The 27,876-nt window shown below is 43.0% G+C and overlaps 1 protein-coding gene across 2 annotated transcripts in view; it reads right to left on the bottom strand.

Moving 5' to 3' along the window:
- LOC307116576 (uncharacterized protein) overlaps positions 1 to 26,836 on the bottom strand; it is a 73,266-nt gene extending 46,430 nt beyond the window's left edge. The window contains exons 1-4 of one of the 2 annotated variants that reach the window (XM_079800657.1): positions 13,416 to 14,920; positions 12,058 to 12,104; positions 4,430 to 6,765; positions 3,424 to 3,550 (exon numbers count right to left, since the gene is read on the bottom strand). In XM_079800657.1, coding sequence (XP_079656783.1) covers positions 3,424 to 3,550; positions 4,430 to 4,615 — 313 coding nt within the window. In that variant the 5' untranslated portion in view covers positions 4,616 to 6,765; positions 12,058 to 12,104; positions 13,416 to 14,920. Of the gene's footprint in view, positions 1 to 3,423; positions 3,551 to 4,429; positions 6,766 to 12,057; positions 12,105 to 13,415; positions 14,921 to 26,563 lie in introns of those variants that run through there. The other variant, XM_079800658.1, reaches the window with a different exon arrangement.
- Positions 26,837 to 27,876: the final 1,040 nt, after the last annotated feature.

Below are 27,876 nucleotides of genomic sequence, written 5' to 3'. Positions count from 1 at the left end.
AAAGAAAAAATATACAAATGGCACTACATCAAAATAAAAAGCTTCTGCACAGCAAAAGAAACCATCAACAAAACAACAAGAAAGCCCACTGCATGGGAGAACATATTTGCCAATTACATTACAGGTAAGGGTTTGATTGCCAAAATTTACAGAGAACTCATACAACTTAACAAAAGGAAGATAAAGGATCCAATCAAAAAATGGGCAAAGGACCTAAATAGACACTTTTTGAAAGAGGACATACAGAAGGCCAAGAAAAATAGGAAAACATGCTCAAAGTCAGTAATCATCTCAGAGATGCAAATCAAAACGACAATGCGGTACCATCTCACATCTGTGAGAATGGCTATCATCAACAAATCAACAAACGGCAAGTGCTGATGAGGATGTTGAGAAAAAGAAACCCTCGTTCATTGCTAGTGGGAATGCAGCCACTTGGCAGACAGTAAGAAGTTTCCTCAAAAAGTTAAAAATAAAACTCCCATATGACCCAATCATCCCACTTCTAGTACTAGATCCCAAGACCAGAAACACCAATCAGAAAGGATACATGCATGCCTATGCTCATAGCAGCAAAATTTACAATAGCTAAGATTTTGAAATAGCCTAAGTGCCCATCAGCAGATGAGTGGATTAGAAAACTGTGGTACATCTACACAATGGAGTACTAGGCCACTGTAAAAAAGAAGGAACTTTTACCATTAACAACTGCATTGATGGAACTGGAGAACATTATGCTAAGCAAAATAAATCAGTCGGAGAAAGATAAATATCACATGATCTCACTCATACATGGGATATAATGATCAACATAATTTGATGCACAAGAATAGATCCAGAGACAAATGGCGGGGGAGAAGGGGTTTGAGAGCAAGAAAAGGACTTGCATGCATGCTATTAGATAATCAATGGACACAGACACTGGGGCGGAGGGGACTTACCTGGGGTGGGAATGGCTGCGGGGGTGGGTGGGTGGGGTGTGAAACAGGGAAAAAGTTGACATATGTAGAACTTTAGACAATAAAAAAATAAATAAGAAGATAAACAATTAAATCAAAAAATTGGCAAAGGACGTAAACAGACACTTTTCAAAAGAGTACATGCAGAAGGCCAAGAGACAAATGAAAACATGCTCAAAGTTTTCATCAGAGGGATGCAAATCAAAATGACAATGATATACCATCTCACAACTGTCAGGATGGCTATCATGGACAAACGATAAGTGCTGGCAATGATGTGGAGAAAAAGGGACCCTTGTGCATGGCAGGTGGGAATGCAGACTGGTGCAGACACATTGGAAAATAGCATGGAGTTTCCTAAAAAAATAAAAATGGAACTCCCTTTTGACACAGTATTCCCACTTCTAGGAATATATCCCAAGAAATCAAAAACACCAGTCAGAAAGGACATATGCACCCCTATGTTCATAGCAGCACAATTATGATAGCTAAGATTTGGAAACAGCCTAAGTGCCCATCAGCAGATGAGTGGATTAAAAAACTGTGGTACATCTACACAATGGAATACTATGCTGCTGGATAAAAGAAGGAATGCTTACCATTTGCAACAGCTTGGATGGACCTGGAGAGCATTATGCTAAGCGAAATAAATCAGTCGGAGAAAGATAAATATCACATGATCTCACCCATTTGTGGTCAATGGGGAAAAAGGAGACATATGTAATACAATATGTAATACATTAAACAATGAAGAATTTTTTAAAAAGAAATATGTTGAAAATATCCATACTACACAATGCAATCTATGGATTAAATGCAATCCTGAGGATAATTCCTATGGTATTTTACGAAGAAATGAAAAGAGAATCTTGAAATGTATGGCATTAAAAAACTCGAACAGCAAAAGAAATCTTGAGCGAGAACAAAGCTGGTGGCATCACACTTCCTGACTTCATTTTAATACAAAGAGAAAGCAAACAAACGGTGTGTTCCTGGAGAAACACAGACACATACATCAACAGAACAGAACAGAAAACACACAAATAAACCTAGGCACATCCTTTCAAGTAATCTCTGACAAAGCTGCAAGTCGCAGAAGAAAGGAAAGATAGTTTCTTCAATGAATAGTACTGCTCAAAATCAATACTGAAATGTAGAAACAACAATCCTGGACACCACTGATAAAATGTAACTCAACATACATGGAGATACTGTAGATTCGGTTCTGATCAGCACAATAAAGACAGAAATTCACATTAAATAGTTGGAGTTCCCAGGGAATAATAAAGGTATGATAATACTATACTGCAGACTAATAACAATGCAATGACTCTGAAAAGCAAACTCTATATAATTTTGTTAATTCTCACCTGAGGATATTTTTCCATTGATTTTTTAGGGAGAGTGGAAGAGAGAGGGAAAGACAGAGAGTAACATCGATGTGAGAAAAATACAACTGGTTCCCTCCTGCATGCACCCAGACCAGGACCCGGGCCGGGGAGGAGCCTGCAACCAAGGTACTTGCCCTTGACTGGAAACGAACCCAGGACCCTTTGGTCCACAGGCAACGCTCTATCCATTGAGCCAAACCAGCTAGTGCGAAACTATATAATTTTATTAAAAATACTTTATTTCTAAGCACTAGTAACAAGCATCTGAGCTTCTTAGAAAAATGGTGGCACTAGATCTGCTGAACGCAGGGTTACCAAAACATGGACTTTGTAGAAAAGCAGGTGTGGGGGACTAATATCTGCAAAGGACAATTAAGCGCATGCAACAATATGTGTTCCTGTATGTCATAAGCAATTAATATATAGAATATATATAAGGTAGTCAAAGAATCTTTAACCAAAAAATACAGTTAATAAGCAGGATAAGGAAGAAGAGACAATTCTTCAAAAACTATGTACAAGTGACCAACAGGAATATAGAAAATGCTTTCCTCACTGATCAAGGTGGAATCCCTCAGGCTTCCTGCAACACTACCAACCACAAGTCCTTCCCTGTGAACGTAGTACAGCAGGGAGAACTGGGACTTCAGGAATAGAAGGGAGCAGCGGAAACAGACCCACCCTCCCCAGGACAGCAACTACCCAGGAAACTGGAAAATCAAGCAGAACCACAGTCTACATGGGAGGACAGAGAGCACGCTGGGAGATGGGGAATGGGAAATCACAAAGCCAAGCCCAGCCCCGGCCGGTTTGGCTTGGTGGATGGAGCGTCGGCCTGTGGACTGAGGGGTCCCGGGTTCGATTCCGATCAAGGGCACATGCCCGGGTTGTGGGCTCGATCCCCAGTGGGGGGTGTGCAGGAGGCAGCCAATCAATGATTCTCTCTCATCATTGATGTTTCTATCTCTCTCTCCCTCTTCCTTCCTCTCTGAAATCAATAAAAATAAATAAAAAATAAATAAATTAATTTAAAAAAGCCAAGCCCAGGTCACTGGTGACAGTGAGGGTCTTACCCAGGGAGGATACAAGTTCAAAGTTCTGCAGCATCACATTCAGGTACAGCTGTCTCTGACCCTCATCAAGGAGGCTCCATTCCTCCCTGGAGAAGTACAGGGCAATGTCCTCAAAGGTCACGCCAACCTGTCAGAATGGAGACAATTGAAACCAGAGCTGCCTCTCTGAGAACCCCCACTCCTACTCCTTACACACCTTCCCCCCCCTCACCTCCTCCAGGGCACCCGGTTAGTGTGGACACCAGGCCCTAATGCCAGTGCAGGCTGCTCTCTCATCACAGTCCCATTACTCACTGGGATTGCCCTCAGCAGAGCAGCTGGGTTGGGTGGGAAGGATTGGGGGAGGGGAGGGGAGAGAGCAATGCCATTTAAGAACTGGGCCATGCCTGCAGGGCCCCAGCCTTCCTGCCAAGCAATCCCACTGCAGTCCCCTAGATCATGCCTCCAAGACACAGCCAAGCCTGGGTTTATGCTTCACCTTTAAGTCCCCACACCAGGTCCCGGGGACCATCAGCTCACACTTCCTCCAGATGTGCACACCACTGGGTAACCTTTAACCTCTTCCCATCTTCAGTCCCAGGTACACACCCTCAGCTCTGCCCCCTTCCTGCTCCAATGCCACTGGATCTCGCTGGACTCACCCATGAACTTGGCATTTGGCATCCACAGAGAACTTGTATTCCACCCCCGTCCATGAGCTTCCCAATCCTCCGATGGACCCCACAGCCGGGAAAGACTGGATTGAGGCTGTGACGTCCTCCCTGCAGCCTCTGATCTGTCCGCTAATCCTCACAGCCCACACCCTCAGGGAACCTCAGATGCCAGTCAGCCCTGTCCTCTCCGCCCTGCACTGGCTGTGCCTCAGAAGCCACAACGCTCCTCTCTCCCCTCCGCCTTCCTCACGGTCCTCCACGCGGACTGAGCTGCAGGACGGGACAGATGCCCCTCCCCAGGCTGTGGTGTCTGTGAAAGGAGGCGGTGAGGGACCCCGGAGACAGGAACTCACCTCAGCGAAGCTCCTCAGCGCGGGCGCCGCCATCGCACTCCGTGGGCCGAGCGGGGCGGGAGCAGCCGGAGTAGAAGCCGCTGCAGGAATGGCGGTGCCTGTCCCGGCCCTGGCGCGGGTCCGGGCGGTGACTCCCAGCTTCAATCCCCAGTGTGAGCTGTGAGCACCACTGGAGGCTCCGTCCATGGGCTGTGAGGCGGGGAACACCACTCTTCAGCCTTTACCGGACTCTGAGCCCAGGAACTCCTGACCGCTTGAGAGAAAAACATCAGAAAACAAAATCCCGCCAAGAGGACTACTGGTCCCGCCCTACAGAAGCGACGAACCGGAAATGCCTTCTCTGAGCCCCCATAGACCAAGACTGGTGGCATTCCATGCGTGGCCTTGTGGGTAATGTAGTTTCTGCGCTCCAAGGCCAGGATCCTGTATTACTCAGTTGACTCCAGGACTGGATTTAGGGTCAAACAGCCCAAGAACACACCAAGTAGACTCAGGGTCCTCTAGCGCCTTCAGGGGAGGTGATGTCTGGGGCAAGTTTGTTTCTCCTGCACCTGCGTGGCTGGTTTTGTATATCTTTCTTCAGGACCTGCTCTTTCTGAATGGCAGGCAGTGTTTCTTCATTCAGGACTTTGGGCACATGGTGCCTTCAGGCCAACTGTAGCTTGCAGAGGTTGCTCAAGTCTCTAACTCGATCTAACCTGCCTCCATTGAATCCATTACATAAAGTTAATGTCACTAAACAGACTCTCACACTTAAGAGCATCTGCTTCTGAAGCCACTGGAAGTGCCAGCTCTGCCTGGGATGCAGTGTGGATGAGATGGCCCAGACACATGTGAAAAATGCTCAAAGTGACTGATCACCAGAGAGATGCAAATTAAAGCAACAATTAGGTATCACCCCACCATGGTCAGAATGGCTGCCATCAACAAATCAACAAAGGACAAGTGCTGGGGAGGATATAGGAAAAAGGGAACCCTAGTACACTGCTGCTGGGAATGCAAACTGGTACAGCCATTATGGAAATCAGTTTGGCCTTTCCTCAAGAAATTTAGTATGGAACTGCCATTTGGTCCAGTGATTTTACTTCTACGAATATATCCTAAGAAACCTCTAACAATCACATAGATAGTATGCACTATCTGTTCATCGCAGCACAAAGATCAGGATCTGCCCAAGTGCCCAACAATAGATGGGTAGATAAAAAACTGTGGTACATTTATACCATGGAATACTATGTAGCAGTAGAGTTGAAAACTCTCTTACCCTTTCACACAGCATGAAGGGACCTGGAGAGCCGAGAAAGAGAAGTATCACTTCATCTCACTCATATATGTAATCTAATTAACAAAAACACCCTGAAGAATGGAGTGAATTCAGAGTGTGGAATTCAGAGTGCAGAATCTCAGAAGAAAAGGTGTGGGAGGGGGAAAAAACCCAACAACAGCATCCTTTGGTGAGGATTAAGGACACACACACAGAGTACAATCAAAGTCACCTGAGCCTTGAGCATTTCCTTCTGTTCTCTGAGAGCAACGGGGAAGCTCTAGCTTGCTGGGTTCTGGGTCTGCTCTAAGTTTGTGTTTATAAATCTGTCTTCTGTCAGTTGAGTCCCTGGAAATGCTGATACCCCTCCATGTAAGGTCCTCCTGCTTCACATGAGACAATTGCTTTTGGTGATGTTGTACGAAATGTCCAAACCTGTGGAGAAGTTTTCTAAGTGTATTTGACCGAAGTCTGGGACATTGCCAGGAAGCAAAATAACAACAGATTGAGTTGGGAGAATCGCAGTTTTGCACCTTCAGTATACATTACACTCAAAGGAGAAGACATAAGGGGGTTACATGAAATTCACTGCTGATAAACTAGGGGGGAGAGCTAAGGAAGGACATCTCTGGGATTGGATAAGAAGTAAAAAAAATAGACACAAACTTCTTTTTAAATATTATAGAATAGTTGACAATTAAGGTTTAACACAATAACAATAATAATTAGGACTCTGTGGTCTTCTGTGCTGGGAGATTGTGCCCTTAGGAGTCTGTAAAACGGGAGTTGCCCTGAAAATCCAAAGCTATGTTATCCCAGATGCAAAAAGACAATAAACAGGCTCAATAAGGTAAAAATTGAGTTTTGCAAAAAAACCACAAAAATACAAAAACAAGGCTAGGATATAGCTAGCTTATGACTCACTTTTACGTAGAAAGTTTTAACTTCAAACTATCTTATATGGTTACTTTACACCTCTGAGTGTGTAAGATTCCCCATGCCATGCCAGGCCACCTGAGCTTGCTAAGTTTGGTATCTGCCATCACTTTTATCCATACTGGGGAGTTTGAACCTGTGGGTTGAGGAGAAAATTCAATGAGTGGTTTATCCTGCCAGACCCATTGTTCACATCTTCCTTAACAGAATGCCCCCGTATTATTCGTGTCCCTTTATTTGGTTTCCTGGAATAGTCACTGGTCAGTCCACTAAAGCCTTAGGTTCTAAATGTGGTGGAGGTACTTTTAAGGACAAGAAAAAGTCTTTTTCTTTGCTGTGGCCTTCCACAATTTATGAGAAGCACCTGCTAATTAAACCCCAAGGTTGTTGGCTCCTCTAATTCAACCAATTCCTCTGTTCAAACCACTGAACAAGATTAGTTACTTTCAAGGCTACATTCTTCCTGCCCCTCCTTCCCGCTGTTATCGCAGCTCAGAGATAATTCGCACCAAGGAGTCTCTAGTTAGTAGAAAGTTTCCTTCCCTCTCCCAATCAAACAAGCCTGTTTTGAACTCTTCATGACTTTTTCTCTATTCATATTATACTAGAGGCCTTTGCAGGAAGATTCCTGCAAGAATAGGGCTTCCTCGGCAGGCTTCCCTCCCTTCTTCGCTGCCTCGCTCCCTCCTGCAGTGCTTGGCTTCCTTCTAGGCTGTCTTCAGTGTCCCCTGGGAGCCTGTGTATGCAAATTAATCGCCATTTTTGTTTGGTTAATTTGCATACTCGCTCCTGATTGGCTGGTGGGCGTAGCGGAGGGATGAACAATTTGCATGTTTCTCTTTTATTAGTGTAGATAGGCTTCGGAAAAGTACTAATGAGTCACCTCTCTATACATCTGTCAGACTCTCTCCAGAAAAGCAAATAAACTGCCGACCCAGATCACCCCTCAGGGCTTCTCCAACTCCCCCTGCTCCTGAGGGGTGATCGGGACTGGCAGCCCCATCTCACACCTGATGCTGGCAAAGGCCCCACTGGCATCCCTGCCAACACCAGAGCGGCTGCTCACACCCACTGCTACTGCTAGCCCTCCTCGCAACAGCAGCTAGTGCCAGAGCAGGGCCCAATTGCCCTCAGGGCTTCTCCACCTTCCCCTGTCCATGAGGAGTAATATTTTTAGACATTTGAAAAATATTTCTATTGATTTCAGAGAAGGGAGAGGGAGAGAGAGATAGAAACATCAATGATGAGAGAGAATCACTGATGGGCTATCTCCTGCATGCTGCTACTGGGAATGGACCCCACAACCCAGGCATGTGCCATGACCAGAAATCAAATGGGGGACCTCTTTGTGGATGCGCCAATGCTTAACCACTGAGCCCACCATAGAAAATTTTAAGTTTTCAAATGCTGTGCACAATGCAGTGAATACTTTTAAATTTAACCTGCACTACTAACATTCTCCGTCACCCAAGGGAGTAATCTTTCTCATGAAATTCAAGAAATGCATATATAGTGTGTGAGCACACACACACACACACACACACACATATATTGAGTGGTCAGTTTATTATGATCTCTGAATGCATAATAATCTGGCCACTCAGTATATATATAGGGGCCCAGTGCATTAATTTGTGCATGGGTGGGGTCTGGCCAGCCTGGCCAGGGGGAGGGGACATGGGTGGTTGGCCGGCTTGCCTGCTGGTCGAACTCCTGGTCGAGGGGACAATTTCCATATTAGCCTTTTATTACACAGGATATACACTGAGTGGCCAGATTATTATGCGTTCAGAGATCATAATAATCTGGCCTCTCAGTGTGTATTAGCATATATGATCAACTGTTATTCTTGTTGTGTTCATACAATCAGACCAAATGGTAACTAGACTTAATTCAGTAAATAAATTGGTCTTAATTTGGCTCTTCAATAAGAATAAGGGTAATTTTAGGGAAAGGAATTGTGTTTCAACAGGAAATTATTAGAACTAAAATATTTTTTCCTTCCATCAAACCATTTGTCATAATTCTTACTATTCTAACTTCTGCCCAATCACACTAAATTTTATAGCACCCTTTGTCTCCACCAGGTTACAAGCCCCACTTGCACCCAGGGAATACCACCTCTAGGCACCATTGCCATCTCCTTCTATGGCCAGGCCTCATCGTCCCTCTGACAGACAACAAGGATCTCTTGGCTCCAAGCAATTGTCAGCAGGAAGCAGTTTCAGAAAAAAGCAGTTCCCTTTCCCTAAAAAGAATTCAGAGCCAAGGTCTTTTGAGGGGGATATAGTAGGCAGTTAGACAGACATGAGCAGAGCAAGGATGACAGGCCAACTGGAGGAGAGACAGACCCTGGGAGGTACTTTTCACCACTCTAACCGCTCTGAAGCTGGCAATGGAGGAACCTGTGTAGAACTGACATTTTTAAAAATATATTTTATTGATTTTTTACAGAGAGGAAGGGAGAGGGACAGAGAGCTAGAAACATCGATCAGCTGCCTCCTGCACACTCCCCACTGGGGATGTGCCCGCAACCAAGGTACATGCCCTTGACCAGAATCGAACCTGGGACCTTTCAGTCCGCAGGCTGATGCTCTATCCACTGAGCCAAACTGGTTTCGGCTAGAACTGACATTTAATTCTAACGAATTAGAAAGAAGGTAGAGATAGTTTTGATATAATAGAGGGTAGAGAGATAAAGGAAAAACAAAGTAAATTGACAAACTGAAGTGTTTTTGTAAGTAGCAGAGGATCTGTAAAGCAGTTTTTCTGAAACTGCTTCCTGCTGACAATTGCTTAGAGTTGAGGAAATAAAAATAGTGACAAGGGGTATAAAGAAAGGAATATAACAGGAAGAAAATTTATTGGAGTAGGAATACTTAAAAATAATTGTGGAAGTTGTAAGAATGGCTGTAACCGGTTTGGCTCAGTGGGTAGAGCCTGCGGACTGAAAGGTCCCAGGTTCGATTCCGGTCAAGGGCATGTACCTTGGTTGCGGGCACATCCCCAGTAGGAGGTGTGCAGGAAGCAGCTGACCAATGTTTCTCTTTCATCGACGTTTCTAACTCTCTATCCCTCTCCCTTCCTCTCTATAAAAAAAATCAATAAAATATATTTTTTTAAAAAAAGAAAGTTGTAAGAATGTTTGTGAAAGTCATAAAAGGGTTATAAAGAGAAATCTTAAAAGAAAATTGCAAGTATACTGAATAATATATCTTACAGATCACTTGAATTAATCTAAAAATAATCATATTATTTAATTTATTTTTAAAAAAATATATTTTTATTGATTTCAGAGAGGAAGGAAGATGGAGAGGGAGATGGAAACATCCACAATGGGAGAGATTCATGGATCGGCTGCCTCCTGCAAGTCCCTCACTGGGGATGAGCCCACAACCCGGGTAGGTGCCCTTCACTGGAATCAAACCTGGGACCTTTCAGTTCACAGAGTGACACTCTATCCACTGAGCCAAACCGGATAGGGTTAATCATATTATTTTAAATCTTAGAATACATATACTTATGTGAATAAAGAGTTAAGTTTTTCATATGTGAGTAGAGGTTAATTTTTTCTTAAGTTTTCAAGGCCTGTGCAAAGTAACTAAGGAGGGGATTCAAGCAGAACCAATAAGCAGTGCCAGACCAACCCACCAGAAGTCAAATCATCATCTCATCAACATCGTCTCATTGCCTGGTGACTAATAATAATAGCTCATGTCTGCATGTAGCTACATTCCTCACCCTAGCCTCTTCCCCGTTATAAACCTGTTCCCTACACTTGCTAGGATTTACTGCTGGCAAGCACCTGTCTTCTTATATAGGACTAACCATTGGTGTCATTATAATTCTTTTTTTTTCTTTTTGTTTTTCTTATAGTCTACAAAGTCAGAACTTGAGAAGTAAAAGCACTCTGAGGAAGGACCCTGACATTCCAAGGAGAAACTTCGCCGCCTCCCTCTGTCTTCTACATCCAGCAAAACAAAATAGGGGGAGGTGTGGGGAAGCAGTCTGTGTACGTGAGAGACCCCGGGTGTTTACCAAAACCTTTATGCTTAGTCTTGAGATGTCCTTGCTTAAAGGACACTGCAGACGCATGGGTCTTCTCAAGGATGCTTACCCAACTGATAGTCTCTAATAGTTAATTTTAGTTCAAGCTGTTGTTACAATAAAAGCCCAAGGAGGCAGGCGAACGGGGCTGTTTGGCTCCTATGGCCAGGCAGACCCTTAGCCCTCTCTTCCACATAAACGTGTGTCAGAGTCATCACTCACCCATTGCTCAGGGTCTGCAGTTCTGCCCGGCACTGTTTGTTAAGTAAATTTGGAAAATCATCTTCATTTCTGTAATCGAGGATGTTCCCAACGGTTCAATATTAGTTCAGACTTCCAAGGGTTTTGTGGGAATTAGAAAATAAAATGCTCAAAAAGGAAACCCTGGAATGCTGCCACAGGCAAGTACTGTTTCCCACTTTTATTGATCCTCAGAGTCCTAGGGAAGTATGGTGATCACCTTCATGTCACATTAGCCAACTGAGGGGCAGGGAGCTGTAGTAAGTCTCCTGGAGACTCCAGGTCGGAGGCCCAACATGGAGACGTTAGTGCCCACAGCACTGCCTCCCTGCAGGTGAGTCAGCGGGTTCAGAAAGGCCCCAGTTCTTTCTCAAAAGCCCTTAAAAACAAAGGCGCGTGTTGGCACTGGGGCAGTGAAGGGTTCCTGTCCTGAGAATGTTTTCTAAGACTGCTCTTTTGAAGGTGGTGGAGAATATTAGTAGTGCAGGTTAAATTTAAAAGCGCTCACTGCACTGTGCACAGCATTTAAAAACTACAAAATTCCCAGCTGGTGGGCTCAGTGGTTAAGCATCAGCACATGCACAGAAAGGTCCCCCATTCGATTTCTGGTCAGGGCACACACCTGGGTTGAGGGACCCATTCCCAGTAGCAGCATGCAGGAGGTAGCCTATCAATGCTTCTCTCTCATGGATGTTTCTATCTCTCCCTCTCCCTTCCTCTCTGAAATTAATAAAAAAATATTTTTAAAAATTTCTCATACTCTAGTTTCTCTACAGATTGCATAAATCTTTTACCTTTTGAAAATCTCTAAAAATACATATTTTTAAGATATAAAATATTAAAACACATTATTCCAATCTCAAAAATATATTTATTCTCTAAGTCAAAAAAAAAGGCACAAAATGAGTGAAATTCTAACATGCATATTTGTTATTCCATTGTTTTTCTGTTAAAGAAAATTGCCAAAACTCATAGCACATTAGGCAGGACATATGATCAGCGGTTTTAACAAAGATCCAGACACAGCAAATATACATCTGAGAAACGACTGACCATAAGTTTCTAGAAAAAATATAATCAAACAGTGAGGTAGGACGATAAACTTACCCCCCAAAAAAAAGTTTAAATAAATAATGATTACCAAATAAAATATTCTCTAGGATATGGAGAATGTGAATCCTTCATACACTGCTGGAAAAATGCAAAAAAAAAAAAAAAAAGTACAATCAGTTAAGCTTTATATTTTATTTTTTCTTTTTTTTTAAATATATTTTATTGATTTTTTACAGAGAGGAAGGGAGAGGGATAGAAAGCTAGAAACATCGATGAGAGAGAAACATCGACCAGCTGCCTCCTGCACACCCCCACTGGGGACGTGCCCGCAACCAATGTACATGCCCTTGACCGGAATCGAACCCGGGACCCCTCAGTCTGCAGACCGACGCTCTATCCACTGAGCCAAACCGGTTTCGGCTATATTTTATTTTTAAAGGACACTTTACTAATTTTTAGAGAGAGAAGGGGAAACATTGGTGGAAGAGTAGCATATCAGCCAGTCACCTAGTGCACACCCAAATCTGTGGATCTAGCCCACAAGCCAGGCACATATCCCCACCAGCAATCAAATCCACAACCTGTGCTGTACGAGATGATGCCCAAGCACTGAGCCACACCGGCCCTGCTGATATATTCTAATTAGATCACAATTTGCTAATCTCGGTAAATTTAAACATTCATCCATCCAAAAGCTTAGATTATGTCCTGAAATTTTGACAAAGGTAAATAACATTTATATCCATATAAAGAATTATACAGGAATGTTTGTACCAGCTTTATTAGAAATAACCAAATATTTACTAAAACGGACATGAAGGTGATGTATTCAAAGATAAGAATATCCAGCCAGTTTGGCTATGGATAGAGCATAGGCCTGTGGACCAAAGGGTTCCGGATTCGATTCCGGTCAAAGGCACATACCTTGGTTAAAGACTCCTTCCTGGCCCAGGCCCTGATAACGGCTCATGCAGGAGGCAACCAATCCATGTGTTTCCCTCACATCGATGTTTCTGTGGGTCTTTCCCTCTCTCTTCCACTCTCCAAAAAAAAAAAAATCAATGGAAAGTTATCCTCGAGTGAGGATTAACAACAAAAAGAATATTATCTATCAAAAAAAAAAAAAGATGAGTTACTAATATATCTTTAATAAATCTCCAACAATTTATGAAATATCAATTTAAGCAGAAAAATACTTAGAAAAAGCAAAGTTCTCTATTAAAATGGAATATATATCTATGGTTACTAGGAAAGCTGTGAAGAACAGAAACAGATTAAACGGTCATAAAATAAGTACACATTGATAGATATGGTCAGTATTGTGAGTATAATGATGGTTTCAGTTTAATTACCATGAGATTATTTATGAAACATTATACTGAACAAATGAAATTTTCTGATTACAGCTATTAAAAATGGTTCAAGATAAAAGAAATGTACGTTCACCTATTTTGGAACAACAGGTTTGGCAACTGTATATTCAATCCACATTCTTATGCCCTCTGGGCGAGAGTCTCATCTCAGTGACAGAAAATGCAACAATGAAGAACTTTCACCCAAACCCACTGGAATGCTGACTGGGTCACAAAAGCCACATCACTGGTCAAAAGACAGCCTTTGTCTTCATCTTTGTTCTGCTGCCAGAGCACCAATGACTCTGATGGGAACATCTGAGAAGCTACAGGAGCCACAAAACCTCTTCATTATATTCAATGACAATGACCGCACAACAGAAGATAAACATGCCAGGAGTCCCTCAGATCTGTGCACACACCGCTCCTGTAGTCTTTCGTCAAAAAAATTTCTGGGTGCAGGTTTAGATGAAGACCCTTCCATCTAATGGGCTGCAGTCTGGTCCGACAACAATTACATCAGTGTTTCTGCAGTGAAAGCGGTTCCCCTCACTGTAATGGTCCTCCAACCAGTGACCATCACCCATGGAATTGAAGCCATTGGGACACATGGCCCTCTGCAACACCTGGGCAGGAGGTTCCCTTCAAATGTCTTAGCATCCCTTGAAAACAAGAAAAAAAATCATGCTTCTAGAAGACATACTGGAGTTTGTCACAGCTACCCCCTCTTTGGAATGACTTTTCTGTCTCAAAGCATCCAGACATCACATGAGGACTAGAGTCCACAGTGTTTTCAAGAAAATTATGGGAAAAGTATAAATTTGGCAAAAATTGCTGAGCTAATTTCTGCACCATAGTCTTCCCTAAAGGGAAAAATTTTTGAGACCCCATAAATGTTTTTCACCTCATCATGCTTGGAGAGCCCAGATCTTCTTATAAACTAACCTATAGAGTCAATTGAACACCCAAGATTAAAGAATTCTTAAGAAAAAGCCGTCATTATTTTGAAAAGAACGAGATCTGAGACTGGCAGTTCTCCCATTGATGACTTAGGCACTCAATAAATAACCTCCTCATTAGCATCCAGGGAAAGTGTGTCCCTGAAAATGGCAGTTCTTCTGCAACCTTACGTTTACTGGGGCCAACAGTAATCAGTCCTATGTGGCAACTCATGACAGGGAAACAAGGAAGAACTAAGGGCTGAGGTATTCCTAATTTTCTTCAACAAACTATACAACAGAGTTTAGCTTCCCTGGACACATGAGGATGGTAATTAATGCCATCAGTAGGGACATTACAGGTGGGCCAGGAGAAATACCTTCAGTGACAGAAATATGCAGTGACATAGATCTGGCAGGACATCTCTGTATGTTAGAAAGTGCAACATAGATACATAGTGTTCCAAAATTAAAAGAAACAAACAGAACAGCAAAAATAGTTGCGGGGACATTACATAATGTAGGTGATTAAATGTACGAGATATAATTCAGACTAATGAGACTTCACTGATTATCTTATACAATTGTTAAATCCTAACTAACAAAATACATTTCCTACACATCTCATAACTTTTTCCCATCCAGACTCTTGTGCAGAGGTAATTTACAAATTAGACTGAGAGATATCGCACATTAATTGCACTCATAACGCCTTTCTCCATTGTGAGCTCTCTGATGATACTGAAGACTGTTGCTACTTGTAAAAGATTTCCCACATTCACTGCATTTATAAGGCTGTTCTCCAGTGTGAACTCTCTGATGACTACGAAGGTTAGCACTCCAGGTAAAAGATTTCCCACATACACTGCATTTATAAGGCTTTTCTGCAGTGTGAACTCTCTGATGAGTATGAAGGTTAGTACTACAGGTAAAACATTTCCCACATTCACTGCATTGATAAGGCTTTTCTCCTGTGTGAACTCTCTGATGATATTTGAGACGAGTGCTACTTGTAAAAGACTTTCCACATTCACTGCATTTATAAGGATTTTCTCCTGTATGAACTCTCTGGTGACGACGAAGATCACTGCTCCAAGTAAAAGACGTTCCACAGTCACTGCATTTATAAGGCTTTTCTCCTGTATGAACTCTCTGATGACTACGAAGATTGGTGTTAGTGGTAAAAGATTTCCCGCATTCACTGCATTTATAAGGCTTTTCTCCCGTATGAACTCTCTGATGATGACAAAGTTTAGTGGTAGTGATAAAAGATTTCCCACATTCACTGCAGTGGTAAAGCCTTTCTCCAGTGTGCACTCTCTGGTGACGAAAAAGTTTAGTGCTACTGGTGTAAGCTTTCCCACAGTCACTACATTTATAAGGCTTTTCTCCAGTGTGAACTCGCTGATGATGACAAAGGTCAGTGAATGTGGTAAAAGATTTCCCACAATCACTGCATTTATAAGCCTTTTTTCCTGTATGAACTTTCTGATGTCTACAAAGGTGGGTCTTAGTGATAAAGCATTTCCCACATTCATTGCATTGATAAGGCTTTTCTCCAGAGTGAACTCTCTGATGATATTGGAGACCACTTGTACCTGTAAATGTTTTCCCACATTCACTGCATTGATAAGGCTTTTCTCCTGTGTGAACTCTCTGATGATATTGGAGACCAGTGCTCCTTGTAAAGGACTTTCCACATTCATTGCATTTATAAGGATTTTCTCCTGTATGAACTCTCTGAAGACTATGAAAGTTTGTCTTACTGGTAAAGAATTTCCCACAGTCACTGAAGTGATAAGGCCTTTCTCCATTGTCCACTCTCTGATGACCACAAAGTTTAGTGCTATTGCTGTAACTTTTCCCACACTCACTACACTTATAAGGCTTCCCTCCAGAGTGAACCTTCTCATGACAATGAAGTTTACTGCCATCAGGTAAAGATTTCCCACACTCATTGTACTCATAAGGCCTTTCTCCTGTGTGAACTCTCTGATCATAATGGAGGGCACAGCTACTGGTAAAAGCTTTTCCACATTCACTGTGCTCATAAGGCCTTTTTCCAGTGTGCAAAGCTTGGTGATCATCTAGGCTGTTACTACTGCAAAAAGATTTCCCACATTCACTGCACTGACATGGCCTTTCTCCAGTGTCACGTCGCTGTTGATAATGAAAGCTAGAAAATTTGGTAACATATTTTCCACACCCAGAGTACACAAAACATTGACTTCCGACATGGATATCCTTTTCCTGAATAAATGTGTGGAGGCAACTAATGTCTTTCCTACATGCTTTTCTGGTGTAACAATTTCTTCGCCTTTGAAACGTCATCCCACGTGTCGAAATAGCATTAGGACTGTCCCTGGTCTGAGTAGCCTTTAAGTGGAGATGACCTGACCCGGTAAGGACACCCTGCCCAACCTCCCTGCATGTGAAATGATTCTGGGACATATAGAGACTACAGCTGTTTCCAAGTGAGATTCTTTTTACACTTCTAATGAAAGTCTCTTTCTCATGCTGCTGGTGAAATTTTGGACTGAAATAAGACCATTTTGCACATGCCCCACACCTCAACAGTATCTGTCCATGTTGGGTTCCCTGCTCCTCCATCAAGTGGAAAATGTTACCCAAGACTGGCCCACAACTCTCACAGGGTTGGCTCTTCTGGGAAGACAAGGCTAACTTGGGATTCCTTGCCTGTGACACTCTTACAGAAACCTTCTCTTCCATCGGTGGCTCCGCTGTCTCTGTTTCACAAAAGCAACCTGAACAAAAGGAAACATTGGTGAAGGACATGTTCACCTTATAAAAACAGAATATCTTCTTAACAAATGTTTATCTGTCCTGACTAGGCCTGATTCCATACAAAGATTTTCAAGACAGCTGAAACCGGTTTGGCTCAGTGGATAGAGCGTCGGCCTGCGGACTGGAAGGTCCCAGGTTCGATTCCGGTCAAGGGCATGTACCTTGGTTGCGGGCACATCCCCCGGTGGGGGGTGTGCAGGAGGCAGCTGGTCGATGTCTCTCTCTCATCGATGTTTCTGGCTCTCTATCCCTCTCCCTTCCTCTCTGTGAAAAATCAATAAAATATATTAAAAAAAAAGACTAAATAAAATAATACCTAACAGGTACTTTGCTAAAAAATACAAAAATTGGCAAATCTTGAGCCAGCCTAAAGCAAAATCACAAAACCAAACAAACAAACACAAACAAACCTCAAAGAAATGAAAAAAGAAATGAAAGATAAGACATTACACCTGACTATGAACCACAAAACATCGTAAGAGATGTAGATGTTAGGAGATGACATGACCCTCCATAGAGAAATTTGTCAAGATCCCATATGAGCTTCTGAAATTAATAAACAAATTTGGAGCCCTGGCCAGGTAACTATCTTGTTGAGTGTGTAGTCCTGATGCACCACGGTTATGGGTTTGATTTCCCATCAGGGCACATGTAGGGGATAGCCAATGAATGCTTAGATGGGGAGAACAGCAGATCAATGTTTCCCTCTTTCTCTGTCTCCCTTCCTGCCTCAAAAATAAATAAATAAAGGCTGCCCAGTATGGCTCAGTGATTGAGCATTGGTCCATGACATAGGAGATCACAATTACATTCCTTGTCAGGGGACATGCACAGGTTGCCGGCCCAATATCCACTACGGGGCATGCAGGAGGCAGCTGGTAAATGACTCTCTCTCATTATTCATGTTTCTATCTCTCTCTCCTTCTCTTCCTCTCTGAAATCAATAAAACATATATTTAAAATACATAAATAATTGAAAGAATAAATTAATTGCCCTGGCCTGTGTCAATCACTACTGAGAGTGCCTGCCTGTACACTGGAAGCTCATGGGTCCGTTCCACAGTCAGGGGAGGGAGGTATGTGGGTTTCAGGTTCAACACTCCCTCCAGCGGGGCACATGTGGGAGGCAACCAATTGATGCTTCTCTCTCTCTCTCTCTCTCTCTCTCTCTCTCTCTCTCTCTCTCTCCCTTTCCCTTTCTCTCTCTAAGAAAAATAAATAAATCAATGGAAGAAATATTCTCACTATTCAGGTGAAGATAAAAGAAGAATAAAGAATTGAATTCAGAAAAGTTACGGGAGCGGAGATCCAATATGGCGGTGTAGGCAAAAGCCTATACTCACTGCCTCCCACAACCAAATCAAAATTACAACTAAAATACAGAACAATCATCATCCAGAATTGCTAGACAGCTGGATGAATGGAAGTCTTAGGACTAGAGAAGTAAAGAAGAAAGCACACTGAGACTGGTAGGAGGTGCGGAGGCACAGAAGGTGCTGGTCCTGTACCCATGGGGGCCACTTTTTTAATTGGGAGGGAGGTAGTCTCTGCAGAGGTCACCTGGAAGAGCAAGGGGTCCCAGTACCACACGAGAAGCCCAGCCTAGGGTCCCAGAGCTGGAGAAAGAAGTCCTGTGGGCAGTAAGAACTAATGGCTGTAAAAACCAGTGCGGATTGGGGCTCAGTAACACAGAGGCTGCAGGAGATCCAGCTGCTCCTCTTATAATGCCAGCACCAGGAACTGAAGTTACAAGTTCCCGCTTCCTCCAAGCTCCAGTGCCAGGCTAGGCTCAGCAGGGTCCCAGATACCAACAAGGAGAAACTAGATTGACTGGAATTGGGGCAGGAACTCAAGGGCGGATTCCTCCCAGATGGAGGTGCTCTCACAGATCATTGGTCCTATGCTGGAACCTCAAGAGTCCCAGGCCTGAATCACAGTCATTTCTGTTTGCTCCGCCCTAGTGATTCCCTGACACCTCACCCATTTTATTACAACCCCACCCAAGGTGTGCAGTAGCTTTTGTATATGCATGGCCTGTCCTTGCTCAGGTAAAACCTGTCAAACATGTTGCAGTTGGGTCAGGGGGCCCCAACTATCAATAAAAGGCCCAAGACTTGGCACCAGCACTAGCCTTCCTTGCTTCACTGCTGGGCCTCATCGGGGCAATCCAAACCCGATACAGAGAGGAGAATCTGCAGAATGCTCTGTGGATCCTGCTGGGTGTTTCCAGGCAGGGGCTGACTTTATATCTCCCTAAAGACCCTAGAGCCAGTGTACCCAGTGCTGATACATGATACATCACGTAATAAAATGGGTGAGGTATCAGGGAATCACTAGGGTGGAGCAAACAGAAATGACTGTGAACTACTGGTTTTTACAGCCCGTAGTTCTCACTGCCCACAGGACTTCTAATGTAATGCTGGAATTGATTTGCCCAAGTTTTATTGAGGATTTTAGCATCTATACACCATACTCCATGACCAAATGGGATTTATTCTGGGGATGCAAGGATGGTACACTACCGAAAATCAATAAACATGATACATCACATAAACAAACTGAAACACAAAACTCACATAATCTTATCAATTGATACAGAAAAAAAATCTGACAAAATCCAACACCTTTTCTTTTATTTTTTAAAATATATTTTATTGATTTTTTACAGAGAGGAAAGGAGAGAGTTAGAAACATCGTGCCCTTGACCAGAATCGAACCCGGGACCTTTCAGTCCACAGGCCGACGTTCTATCCATTGAGCCAAACTGGTTTCGGCCCAACACCCTTTCTTCATAAAAACTCTCAGCAAAGTGGGTGTACAAGGATCATACCTCAACATAATAAAAGCCTTATATGCCGAAACCGGTTTGGCTCAGTGGATAGAGCGTCGGCCTGCGGACCGAAAGGTCCCAGGTTTGGTTCCGGTCAAGGGCATGTACCTTGGTTGCATGCACATCCCCAGTAGGGGTTGTGCAAGAGGCAGCTGATCGATGTTTCTCTATCATGTTTCTAACTCTCTATCCCTCTCTCTTCCTCTCTGTAAAAAATCAATAAAATATATTTAAAAAATAAAAATAAAAAATAAATAAAAGCCTTATATGACAAACCTACAGCCAACATCAGACTCAATGGGCAAAAACTAAAACCATTTTCCCTACTAACAGGAACAAGGCAGGGATGCCCACTTTCACCACTCCTGTTCAACACAGTATAGGAAGTGCTAGCCATAGCGATCAGACAAGAAAAAGAAATTAAAGGCAACCAGATTGGAAAGAAGTAAAACTGTCATTATTCACAGATGACATGATACTGTGCAACGAATAGCCTAAAGACTCCATCAAACAACTATTAAATGTAATAAATGCATTCAGCAATGTAACAGGATACAAAATTAACACCCAAAAACCTATGGCTTTTTTATATGCTAGTAATCAACTCACATAAAGAGAAAAAAAACAAACTAAAATACAGAACAATCATCAGAACAATACAGAACAATACAGAACAAAAAACCCACAATCCTTGCTACCATTGCAAAAGAAAAAGAAAAAGAAAAAGAAATTAGGATACCTAGGAATAAACTTAACTAAGGAGGTAAGAGAGAGGACCCAAATAAACAAAATCAGAAATGAAAGAGGTGAAATAACAACAGACCCCGCCAAAATACAAAGGATTGTTTCAAAATACTACAAACAACTCTATTCCAACAAACTGGACAACCTGGAGGAAATAGACATATTCCTAGAAAAATATAACCTTCCAAAACTCAATCAGGAAGAATCTAAACAGTTCAATAGGCCAGTAACTATGGAAGAAATTGAAGCAGTCATCAAAAAAAATTCTGGCAAACAAAAGCCCGGGGCCAGACGGCTTCACAGGGGAGTTTTACCAAACATTCAAGGAAGAACTAAAACCTATCCTCATCAGACTATTCCAAAAAATTCAAGAGGAAGGAACACTTCCAACCTCCTTCTATGAAGCCAGCATCACCCTAATACCAAAACCAGATAAAGACAACACAGTGAAAGAGAATTACAGGCCAATATCCCTCATGAACATAGATGCCAAAATCCTCAACAAAATTCTAGCAAATCGGCTACAGCAGTACATCAGAAAGATCATACACCATGACCAAGTAGGATTTATCCCAGGAATGCAATGATGGTACAATATCCGCAAATCAATAAACGTGATACATCACATAAACAAACTGAGAGATAAAAATCACATAGTCATATCAATTGATGCAGAAAAAGCATTTGACAAATTCCAACACCCTTTCTTGATAAAAACTCTCAACAAGGTGGGAACAGAAGGATCATACCTCAACATAATAAAAGCTACATATGATAAACCCACAGCAAACATCATACTCAATGGGCAAAAACTAAAATCATTTCCCCTAAGAACAGGAACAAGACAGGGATGCCCACTCTCACCACTCCTGTTTGACATAGTACTGGAAGTATTAGCCATTGCAATTAGATAAGAAGAAGAAATAAAAGGCATCCAAATTGGAAAAGAAGAAGTAAAGCTGTCCTTATTTGCAGATGACATGATATTGTACATAAAAAATCCGAAAGACTCCATCAAAAAACTAATAGACTTAATAAATGAATTCGGCAATGTAGCAGGATACAAAATTAACATCAAGAAATCTATGACCAAAAAAAATAACAAAAAAAAACAAAAGAAATCTATGGCCTTGCTATACACCAATAGTGAACTTACAGAAAGAGAGACTAAAAAAGCAATCCCATTTACCATCGAACCAAAAAAATTAAGATACCTAGGAATAAACTTAACTAAGGAGGTAAAAGACCTATACGAGGAAAACTACAGGACACTGAAAAAAGAGATAGAGGAATACGTAAACAGGTGGAAGAACATACCATGTTCATGGATTGGTAGAATCAACATAATGAAAATGTCCATACTACCCAAAGCAATCTATAGATTCAATGCACTCCCAATTAAAATACCAACAGCATATTTCACAGACCTAAAAAGTACTCTCCAAAAATTCATCTGGAATAAAAAAAGACCCCGAATAGCCACAGCAATCCTGAGAAAGAAGAATAAAGTAGGAGGGATCTAAATACCAGATTTCAAGCTTTATTACAAAGCCACAGTTCTCAAAATAGCATGGTACTGGCACAAGAACAGACATATAGATCAATGAAATAGAATAGAGAATCCAGATATCAACCAAAACCAATATGCTCAATTAATATTTGATAAAGGAGGCATGAACATACAATGAAGTCAAGACAGTCTCTTCAATAAATGGTATTGGGAAAATTGGACAGATACATGCAAAACAATGAAACTAGATCACCAACTTACACCATACACAAAAATAAACTCAAAATGGATACAGGACTTAAACATAAGATTGGAAACCATAAAAATACTAGAGGAATCCACAGGCAGCAAAATCTCAGACATATGCCGAAGCAATTTCTTCACTGATACCACTCCTAGAGCAAAGGAAACTAAAGAGAAAATAAACAAATGGTGCTACAAAAAAGCCGAAACCAGTTTGGCTCAGTGGATAGAGCGTCGGCCTGCGGACTGAAGGGTCCCAGGTTCGATTCTGGTCAAGGGCATGTACCTTGGTTGCGGGCACATCCCCAGTAGGGGGTATGCAAGAGGCAGCTGATCGATGTTTCTCTCTCATCGATGTTTCTAACTCTGTATCCCTCTCTCTTCCTCTCTGTAAAAAATCAATAAAATATATATTAAAAAAAAAAAAAGTATTTTCACAGCAGAAGAAATCATCAACAAAACATCAAGAGCCCTAACCAGTTTGGCTCAGTGGATAGAGTGTTGGCCTGCAGACTGACGGGTCCCAGGTTCGATTCCGGTCAAGGGCATGTACCTTGGTTGCGGGCACATACCCAGTAGGGAGTGTGCAGGAGGCAGCTGATCGATGTTTTCTAACTCTCTATCCCTCCCCCTTCCTATCTGTAAAAAAATCAATAAAATAAATTAAAAAAAAAATAAACATCAAGAAAGCCCACTGCATGGGAGAACATATTTGCTAATGTTATCACCGATAGGGGTTTAATCTCCAAAGTTTAAAGGGCACTCATACAACTTAATAAAAGGAAGATAAACAACCCAATCAAAAATTAAGCAAGGGACCTAAATAGATACTTTTTGAAAGAAGATAGAAGGAAGGCCAAGAGGCATATGAAAACATGCTCAAAGTCACTAATCATCCGAGAGATGCAAATCAAAACCACAATGAGGTACCATCTCATTCTGTCAGAATGGCTATTATCAACAAAACGACAAGTGCTGGCTAGGATGTGGAGAAAAAGGAACCCTAGTGCATTGCAGGTGGGAATGCAGACTGGTGCAGCCACTGTGGAGAACAGTATGGAGTTTCCCCAAAAAAGTAAAAATGGAACTCCCATTTGACCCAGTGATCCCACATCTAGAAAAATATCTCAAGAAATCAGAAACACCAATCAGAAAGGACACATGCATCCCTATGTTCATAACAGCACAATTTACCATAGCTAAGATTTGGAAGCAACCTAAGTGCTCATCAGCAGATCAGTGGATTAAAAAACTGTGGTACATCTACACAATGGAATACTACGCTGCAGTAAAAGAGAAGGACCTCTTACTATTTCCAACAGCATGGATGGACCGGGGAACATTTTACTAAGCTAAATAAGCCAGCCAGAGAAAGATAAATATCACATGATATCAGTCATTTGTGGTCAATGGGGGAAAAAGGAGACATATGTAATACAATATGTAATACTTTAAACAATAAAGAATTTTTAAAAAGAATATATTGAAAATATCTATGTACACAACACAATTTATCGATTAAATGCAATCCTGAGGATAATTCCTATGGTATTTTACAAAGAAAATGAAAAGAGAATCTTCAAATGTAGGGAATTAAAAAACTCAAACAGCAAAAGCAATCTTGAATGAAAACAAAGCTGGTGGCATAAACTTCCTGACTTCTACTTATTACAAAGAGAAAGCAAGAAACAGTGTGTTGCTGGGGAAACACAGACACATCCATCAACAGAACAGAACAAAAAACACAGAAATAAACCCAGGCACATACTTTCAAGTAATCTTTCACAAAGCTACTAGACACAGAAGGAAGGAAAAATAGTTTCTTCAATGAATGTTGCTGCTGAAAATCAATACATGTAAACACAACAACACTGGACTCGGATGATAAAATGTAACTCAACCTGCATGACATAATTAAATATTAGCGCTAAAACAACCTCCTCAGGAGAAATGAGAGAAAAAGTTTTGGAGGTTTGTTTTGGACAGGAGTTTCTGGGTGTGACACCAACCACCACACAAAATATAAAAAAACATCCCTAACCTGATTGGCTCAGTGGACAGAGCATCTGCCTGTGGACTGAAGGGTCCCAGGTTCAATTCCAGTCAAGGGCATGTACCTGGGTTGCAGGCACATCCCGAGTAGGAGGTGTGCATGAGGCAGCTGATCGATGTTTCTCTCCCATGGATGTTTCTAACTCTCTATCCCTCTCTCTTCCTCTCTGTAAAAAATCAGTAAAATATCTTTTTTAAAAATAGAAAAAACAAACAGTCCAGATTGAAACAATTAAAGAAAAAAGAAAAACTTCTTCACAGAACACAGCAATAAACAAAATGAAATGAAAGGCAATCTAGAGGATTGGAGAAAATAATCCCAAATCATATGAAGGAATCGCTTGGAGTTACTGTGGATTAGGTTCTGATCAGCACAATTAAGAGAATATTGCAATATGGACAGGAATTCACACAAATAGTTGGGAGTTCCCCGGCAATAATAAAGGTATGTTCATACTATACTGCAGGCTAATAACAATGCAATGACTCTGTCTCAAAAGCAAAGTCGATATAACTTCATTAACAATATTTAATTCCTAAGCACTTGTAACAAACATCACAGCTTCCTAGAAAAATGGTGGCACGAGACCTGCTGAACGCAGAGTTCTCAAAAACATGGACTTTGTGGAAAAGCCAGTGTAGGAGAGCAATATCTGCAAAGCACAATTGAGCACATGCAACAATATGTGTTCCTATAAGTCATAACCAATTAATATATTAAATATACAAGGTATTCCAAAGAGTCTTCAACCAAAAAATACAGTTAACGAACAGGATAAAAATGTAGAGATAATTCTTACAAAACTATGTACAAAATCAAAAAATATACAAAAAAAAAATACTTTCCTCACAGAAAAAAGTGGAATCCCTCAGGCTTCCTGCAACACTACCAACCACGAGTCCTTCCCTGTGAACGTAGTACAGCGGGGAGAACTGGGACTTCAGGAATAGAAGGGAGCAGCGGAAACAGACCCACCCTCCCCAGGACAGCAACTACCCAGGAACCTGGAAAATCAAGCAGAACCACAGTCTACATGGGAGGACACAGCACACCCTGGGAGATGGGGCCTGGGAAATCACAAAGCCAAGTCCAGGTCACTGGTGACAGTGAGGGTCTTACCCAGCGAGGATACAAGTTCAAAGTTCTCCAGCATCACATTCAGGTACAGCTGTCTCTGACCTTCATCAAGGAGGCTCCATTCCTCCCTGGAGAAGTACAGGGCAATGTCCTCAAAGGTCACGCCAACCTGTCAGAATGGAGACAATTGACACCAGAGCTGTCTCTCTGAGAACCCCCACTCCTACTCCTTACACACCTTCCCCCCTCAACCTCCTCCAGGGCACCCGGTTAGTGTGGACACCAGGCCTTAATGCCAGTGCAGGCTGCTCTCTCATCACAGTCCCATTACTCACTGGGATTGCCCTCAGCAGAGCAGCTGGGTTGGGTGGGAAGGATTGGGGGAGGGGAGGGGAGAGAGCAATGCCATTTAAGCTCTGGGCGATGCCTGCAGGGCCCCAGCCTTCCTGCCAAGCAATCCCACTGCAGTCCCCTAGATCATGCCTCCAAGACACAGCCAAGCCTGGGTTAATGCTTCGCCTTTAAGTCCCCACACCAGGTCCCGGGGACCATCAGCTCACACTTCCTCCAGATGTGCACACCACTGGGTAATCTTTAACCTCTTCCCATCTTCAGTCCCAGGTTCACTCCCTCAGCTCTGCCCCCTTCCTGCTCCAATGCCACTGGATCTCGCTGGACTCACCCATGAACTTGGCACATGGCATGTAGAGAAGCTTGTCTCCCAGCCGGGTCCAGGACCACCCCCGGCCCCTGAGGGACCCCACAGCCGGGAAAGCCCCAATGAGGCTGTGCCGTCCTCCCTGCAGCCTCTGATCTGTCCGCCAATCCTCACAGCCCACACCCTCAGGGAACCTCAGATGCCAGTCAGCCCTGTCCTCTCCGCCCTGCACTGGCTGTGCCTCAGAAGCCACAACGCTCCTCTCCCCTCCGCCTTCCTCACGGTCCTCCACGCGGACTGAGCTGCAGGACGTGACAGGCGCCCGCACCCGGGCGGTCCTGTTCGGTGTGAGGAGGCGGTGAGGCCCGGGGGACAGGAACTCACCTCAGCGAAGCTCCTCAGCGCGGGCGCCGCCATTGCTCTCTGGGGGCCGAGCGGGGCGGGAGCGGCGGGAGCAGCAGCCGCCCAGGGAATGGCGGTGCCGGTCCGAGGCCCGGCGCGGTCCAGGGAGCGACTGGGAGCTTCAACCCCAAGTGTGAGCTGTGAGCGCCCTGCAGGCGCCCCCCATGGGCTGTGAGGCGGGGAACACCCCTCTCCTGCCTTCTCCAAGGGACCCTGCGACCAGGAGCTCCCGACCGCCTGACAGACCTGACAGAAGACAAAACCCGCCCGGAGGACTAGTCCCGCCCACAGAAATGGACAAAGGAAACTTGCCTTTTCTGAGCCTCCATTGGCTCAGCCTGGCGGCATTCCGTACAGGGCCTTCTGGGTAATGTAGTTTCTAGGCTCCAAGTCCGGAATTCTGCATTTCCTCAGAGCTGACTCCAGGATTGGTTTTGAGGACAAATATCCCAAGAACACACCAAGTATACTCAGGCCTCCAGCGCCTTCAGGGGGAGGTGATTTCTGGGGCAAGTTTGTTTCTCCTGCACCTGCTGGCTTCCTTTAGCTGCTGGTTTTGCATATCTTTCTTCAGGACCTGCTCTTTCTGAAGGGCAGGCATTGTTTCTTCATTCAGGCCAACTGTAGCTTGCAGAGATTGCTCAAGCCTCTAACTCCATCTAACCTGCCTCCATTGAATCCATTACACAAAGTTAATGTCACAAAACAGACTCTCATACTTAAGAGCATCTGCTTCTGATGCCATCCGAAGTGTCAGCTCTGCCTGGGCTGCAGTGTGGATGAGATGGCCAAGAGACATGTGAAAAATGCTCAAAGTGACTGATCACCAGAGAGATGCAAATTAAAGCAACAATTAGGTAACACCCCACCACTGTCACAATGGCTGCCATCAACAAAGGACAAGTGCTGGGGAGGATGTGGAAAAAAAGGAACCCCCAGTTCACTGCTGGTGGAAATGAAAACTGCTACAGCCATTATGAAAATCAGCCTGGACTTTCCTCAAAAAATTTAGTATGGAACTGACATTTGACCCAGTGATTCCACTTCTAGGAATATATCGTAAGAAACCTCAAACAATGAGATAGAATGTATATGCCTTTATTTTCATAGCAGCACAATTTTCAATAGCAAAGATGTGGAAACAGCCCAAGTGTCCATCAGTAGATGAGTGGATTAAAAAGCTGTGACACAGCCCTAGCCGGTTTGGCTCAGTGGCTAAAGCGTCACCCTGCACTCTGAAGGATCCCAGGTTTGGTTCAGGCCAACTGCACATGCCCAGGATGCAGGCTTCATTT

This window comes from Cnephaeus nilssonii (genome assembly GCF_951640355.1).
Source record: "Cnephaeus nilssonii genome assembly, chromosome: 20".
NCBI classification, from domain to species: domain Eukaryota; kingdom Metazoa; phylum Chordata; class Mammalia; order Chiroptera; family Vespertilionidae; genus Cnephaeus; species Cnephaeus nilssonii.
This window is presented reverse-complemented; position numbering and strand designations above follow the sequence as displayed.